Below are 5,573 nucleotides of genomic sequence, written 5' to 3'. Positions count from 1 at the left end.
GAGAGAGGGATTATAATTTTTGCTCTCTAGAGTAGATGAAAGAGACTGGTTCCCTTTTCATTTGAATACTGACGTTCCAGAGAACAGGGATGGTTATACCACCCTTACCCCTTCTCGCTGAAAATTCTGACACAAAGGAGGAAAATAAATGAATGACCTCTGGAGGGTGTCCCCTCCTGATAGGGAAGGGCAAATAAGAGGTATGCTTCTGAAGCATTTTCAGATCCTAATTCTGTTGGGGAGCCCACTAGTATGATTGAGATCTGATCTATCCAGATGATTCCTCCTTTTTTGACATTTCTGCTGTTTGGTAGCTCAGAATGGGGCAATACAGTGGACTCTGCCCCCCTGAGTTCACTCAACCTTTCTTCCACCCCCACCTAGGGGTATTGCATAAGGGACCTGAAAGTGGCCACAAGAGCAGGGCACAGAGGCTTAACAGCCTCGCTTTTAGATCAGGGAGCCCCATTCTCCCCAAACTCCAGTCTGCTCATCTTTTTCCTGATCTCCCGAGATCCTCTTCACACGATTCTGAACAATCTTCAACTCTTCTCTTTCCCCATGCCCAGCCAAATCTCTTTTTTCAGTCCCTTACAGGACGTCCGGTCAAAATTCACTAGGTAGGAGGGTCACCAGCTGGAAAGAACCGGAACCTGGGGGGACCTGGCTGGATAGGTATGGGGGATCCAGGCCAGTCCCCTAGTCCCTGGTGCCCCCATGGCAGTCCCCCAACTCTAAGCATTCTCACTCTCCTGCTGCTCCTCTGTGGACATGGTAAGGAAGGGTTAGATAAGGGTTTGGGGAATCTAGGGGGTAGGCTGCTATGTAGGGGTGGGCATGTGAGCTTGGGTGAGTGAGAAGAGATGGGTGCTGAGGAATTCCAGTCACTCGCCCCACTCTCAGATAGGTATATTTTATTCTCCATTCAACTTGGGGAAGGGCACTGGGAAAGCCCTTGATCCACAGGAAGAATAGATCTAGCAGGGCTTACACATGTTTAGCAAGATTGAAAGAGGACAAGACTAGAAAGCTGGGGGGCTGGGGGCTCGCGGCTGCGCACTGGGGACTGTGGAAGGCTCTCAGTTGGGTTTTAGGACCGGCTGGAATCCCCTGATGAGGTTTGGGAGAGTTATGGTTGAGCGGGGATCTGGGGACCATCTCACAATCCTCTCTCCCTTCCGTCCTCAGCTCATTCTCAGTGCAAGATCCTCCGCTGCAATGCTGAGTATGTATCTTCCACTCTGAGCCTTAGAGGTGGGGGTTCACCAGGAGCCCTTCGAGGAGGAGGCCGGGGTGGAGGGGTGGGCTCCAGCGGCCTCTGCCGAGCCCTCCGCTCCTACGCGCTCTGCACTCGGCGCACGGCCCGCACCTGCCGCGGGGACCTCGCCTTCCATTCTGCTGTGCACGGCATCGAAGACCTGATGATCCAGCACAACTGCTCCCGCCAGGGCCCCACGGCCCCTCCCCCACCCCGGGGCCCAGCCCTTCCAGGCGCAGGCCCGGTGCGCTCCTCTGGTCCCCCAGCCCCGGACCCCTGTGACTATGAAGGCCGGTTTTTCCGGCTGAACGGTCAGCCCCCAGGCTTCTTGCATTGCGCCTCCTTCGGGGACCCTCACGTGCGCAGCTTCCATCACCACTTTCACACGTGCCGTGTCCAAGGAGCTTGGCCCTTGCTGGATAATGACTTCCTTTTTGTCCAGGCCACCAGCTCCCCCGTGGCATCGGGGGCCAACGCCACCACCACCCGGAAGGTCAGGGACTCAATTGCTCCTCCAGATCCTCCCAGGGTCACCTCAGGGTACCACTCCCATGCCGTTCCCACTATTTCTCAGCAATGCTCCCTATTCCCTTTCCTCCTCAACCTCTCTCACATCTTGAATCACTCCCTCCTACCAAACACTCGCTCCTGTAAATCACTTTCCCTCAGTGGGAATTTCATGCCAATGCAGAAAACACTGAAGAGAAATTTGGAAAGAGGAAAGTTGAGGAGCCCTGGGTTGAGGAGTTACAGAAAGGAAACTTTTCCTTCTCCTGTGGGAGTTTCCGAGGTTGAGACCAAATAAGAAAGAGAGGGGTTGAGCAGGGATAAAGCAATATTGGAACATAAAGAAGGGATCAAGGAGTGAGAACCATGATAAGCCTTTCATCTCTGCTGGGATGAGATCCCTGACTATGTAATGAGGTCTGACTGGTGGAAGCGGGTAGGATGCACTGAGCCCAAAATAAACTGTTTTCCCTCTTGCCCTCACAGCTCACCATTATATTTAAGAACATGCAGGAATGCATTGATCAGAAGGTCTACCAGGCTGAGGTGGACAATCTTCCCGCAGCCTTTGAAGATGGTTCTATCAATGGAGGTGACCGACCTGGGGGCTCAAGTTTATCCATTCGAACTGCTAACCCTGGGAGCCATGTGGAGATCCGAGCTGCCTACATTGGCACAACTATAATCATTCGGCAGACAGCTGGGCAGCTCTCCTTCTCCATCAAAGTAGCAGAGGATGTGGCCAGGGCCTTCTCAGCTGAGCAGGACTTGCAGCTCTGCGTTGGGGGATGCCCTCCAAGTCAGCGACTCTCACGCTCAGAGCGCAGTCGTCGGGGAGCTATAACCATTGATACTGCCAGACAGCTGTGCAAGGAAGGGCTGCCAGTTGAAGACGCTTACTTCCATTCCTGTGTCTTTGATGTTTTAATCTCTGGTGACCCCAACTTTACTGTGGCAGCGCAGGCAGCTCTGGAGGACGCCCGAGCCTTCCTGCCGGACTTGGAAAAACTGCACCTCTTCCCCTCGGATGCTGGGGTTCCTCTTTCCTCAGCAACCCTCCTAGCCCCACTCCTCTCTGGGGTCTTTGTTCTGTGGCTTTGCATTCAATAACTAGGCCAGCAATCTCATGACTGGTTTAGAAGTGATTTGTGGATAGAGATTGGCAAGGAAGAACGTAAAGAATCACTGAAGGAAATAGTGGGGACTAAGAGACACGTGAAACAATGACATTTATCCAGAGTGAGAGAGGCTGCAGTCCAGGGTTGAAATGATCACAGAGGGAGGATTCTGTGCAAGGTTTCTGCATTCCAGACCTCAGTAGGGGCTCTTCACTAATTTTCCCAGTCTTGTTTATAGTAAGCAAATTGTTCCAGTCCATCTACTCCTGAGATCACCCCTACAAGCTTAGAGGTTATGGGGTCCTGACCATCAGTAGAAAACTTAAGCGTTCAGACTTTTAATAGAGAAGAACTGAAAGAGAAAGAGGTGATCATTACCCATCAGAAACTCAAAATCTAATGATATTTTCTCTTGGAAGGTGGAAAGAGGAGGAAATGATAAGGAGAAGAGTCTATTCGATAAGAATATGTGGGTAAGATGTGTTCTGCTTTCTTGGTTCAGAGATGAAGTGGGGGTTGTCTGGATTTTTGGTGAAGGGAATCTCTGTCTTTGGAGAATAGCACAGATAGGAAAGAAGCTATCATCCCCACCCCTAACTAATCTGTTATTAAAGTTATGAATTCTTCACATTTATTGCCTATGTTGAATCTCTTTACAGACGCTTAAGATGGCATAAAGACAATGTGTTCACTCCACTGAAAGAGGGCTCAGAAGTATCAGATATTGTTTCTGCCCTCAGGAAGTTTACAGGCTATTAGGGAGACAAAACTGATTCACGTGAAGGAGTGATGAGAGTGTAATTATTCACTAAATTCTATGGTACTATGAATCCAAATGGGAAGATGGTTGATGAGAACTCAAGATATAATAAGAGGTAGTAGAGGAGATGGGATTTGAAGTGATCTTTGAAGATCGGGTAGGATTTGAATTAAGAACCTTCTGGGCAATGGACACCATCTGGATTTATACATAGATTCATGATTCAGTGAGGAAATCAGCAAAACTCAAATGAAGTAGACAAGAAGTAATGGGATAGAAGGGTAGATGGACAGAGGAGAGATTATGAAGTGCCTTGAAAGTGGGGCCAAAGAGTTTAAATTCAATTAACAGCTAACATTTATTGAGAGCTTAAAACTTGCCAGGTAATGTTCTAAACACTTTTCTGGTTTTTTTTCGGCCATGCGGCATGGCTTAGTTCCCCAACCAGGGATTGGACCTGGGCCCGTGGCAGTGAAAGCGCCAAGTCTTAACCACTGGACCACCAGTGGTTCCCTAAACACTTTAAAATTATTAATTCATTTAATCCTCACAACTCTCTAAGGAAGGTAATATTCTTATCTCTATTTTTATACAAGGAAACTGAGGTACAGGAAGATTAAGCAACTTGCCCACAGTAATACAGCTAATAAATGGTAGAACTAGAGACTGAACCCAGGCAATTTGGCTCCAGAGACCTAACGAACTCTAAACCACAAAACTATGCTGTCAAGGAAACAGCCATTAAAGATTTTGGTTGTGGAACTTGGCAGGGAAGGGGAGCTGCAGGCAGTGGCTGCCACCACAAAAACTATTCTCTTCTTCTATCATATGAAACCCAAAAGGGAGAGCTGGAAAAGGGTGGGAAAGGCCCCAAATTGAAGGAATCTAGTTTGTAGAAGAAAAGACTGAAAATAGAAGCTGTTCTAGTTCAGGATGTTCGAAAGTAACAGTTCTGTTCTGAACAAAACTATGAAGGAGAGAACATTAACATTCAGTGTTGTCCCCCTGCTTCTGGTCTCAGTCTCCCCTTTAGGCACTCCATTATCTAGGGCCTGCCCTCCCTAACATAATTGTGTATTCACCCTGTCTCCTCCTTCTTCTCTCAGTCTCACCCACCTGACCAAACTCCCCCAGGATACACATACACACCAGCCATTGCTTACCAGACAGGGGGTCCTATCTGGGCTGCCATTTCAAAATTCTTTTGCAATTCTTCATCCTCTATTCCGGTCTCTCCACCTTCTCTAAGGACCATAGCCACTCTGCCATTCCCACAAAGCACAGTCTCTATAATTTTTTTCTATTTTGTTTTGGCCACGCCACGAGGCATGTGGGGTCTTAGTTCCCTGACCAGGGATGGCACCCACGCCCCCAGCAGTGGAAGCAGGAGTCTTAACCACTGGACCACCAGGGAAGTCCCTATATGACCTTTAGCTAATCTAGAAAACAATCTGTTTTAATGGAAGAAAATTGGAGGAAACATATCCATTGCTGTCTTCACTTACAGATAACTTAGGCATTTTAACTCAAAACATCTTTTTTAGAAACTGCTCCTTATATTGGTTCTCTTAACTCAAAAGAGTACGTAACTTTGTCCCTCAGGTGTGGGAATTTCAAGTAAGTTAAGAAGAATTGCATAGCGAATTGGTGAGTGAGATTCTCTTATGGCACCTGTCATGCAACACTGCTTCCTTTGCCCAAACTTAGGTTAACCCTATTACCAATGGAGTATTTAAAAATGGGTAGCTCAAAATAAGCACATGAAAAGATGCTCAACATCATTACTCATTATGGAAATGCAAATCAAATTTTAAAAAAACAATAAGAAAACACTACACACCCATCAGAATGGCTAAAATTTAAAAGATTGACCACATCAAGTGTTGACAAATTGTGAAGCTCTCACATGCTACTGGTGGGAATGTAAAAT

General features: G+C 47.6%; 1 protein-coding gene across 1 annotated transcript; it reads left to right on the top strand.

The window, feature by feature from the left end:
* Positions 1 to 332: 332 nt before the first annotated feature.
* Positions 333 to 2,937, top strand: HJV (hemojuvelin BMP co-receptor). Its single transcript, XM_079931537.1, has 3 exons — positions 333 to 774; positions 1,189 to 1,751; positions 2,252 to 2,937. Exons 1-3 carry the CDS (start codon positions 678 to 680, stop codon positions 2,873 to 2,875), a joined length of 1,284 nt encoding a protein of 427 aa, XP_079787663.1. The 5' UTR covers positions 333 to 677; the 3' UTR covers positions 2,876 to 2,937.
* Positions 2,938 to 5,573: the final 2,636 nt, after the last annotated feature.

The sequence above is a fragment of the Stenella coeruleoalba genome (genome assembly GCF_951394435.1).
Source record: "Stenella coeruleoalba genome assembly, chromosome: 1".
Classification (NCBI taxonomy): domain Eukaryota; kingdom Metazoa; phylum Chordata; class Mammalia; order Artiodactyla; family Delphinidae; genus Stenella; species Stenella coeruleoalba.
This window is presented reverse-complemented; position numbering and strand designations above follow the sequence as displayed.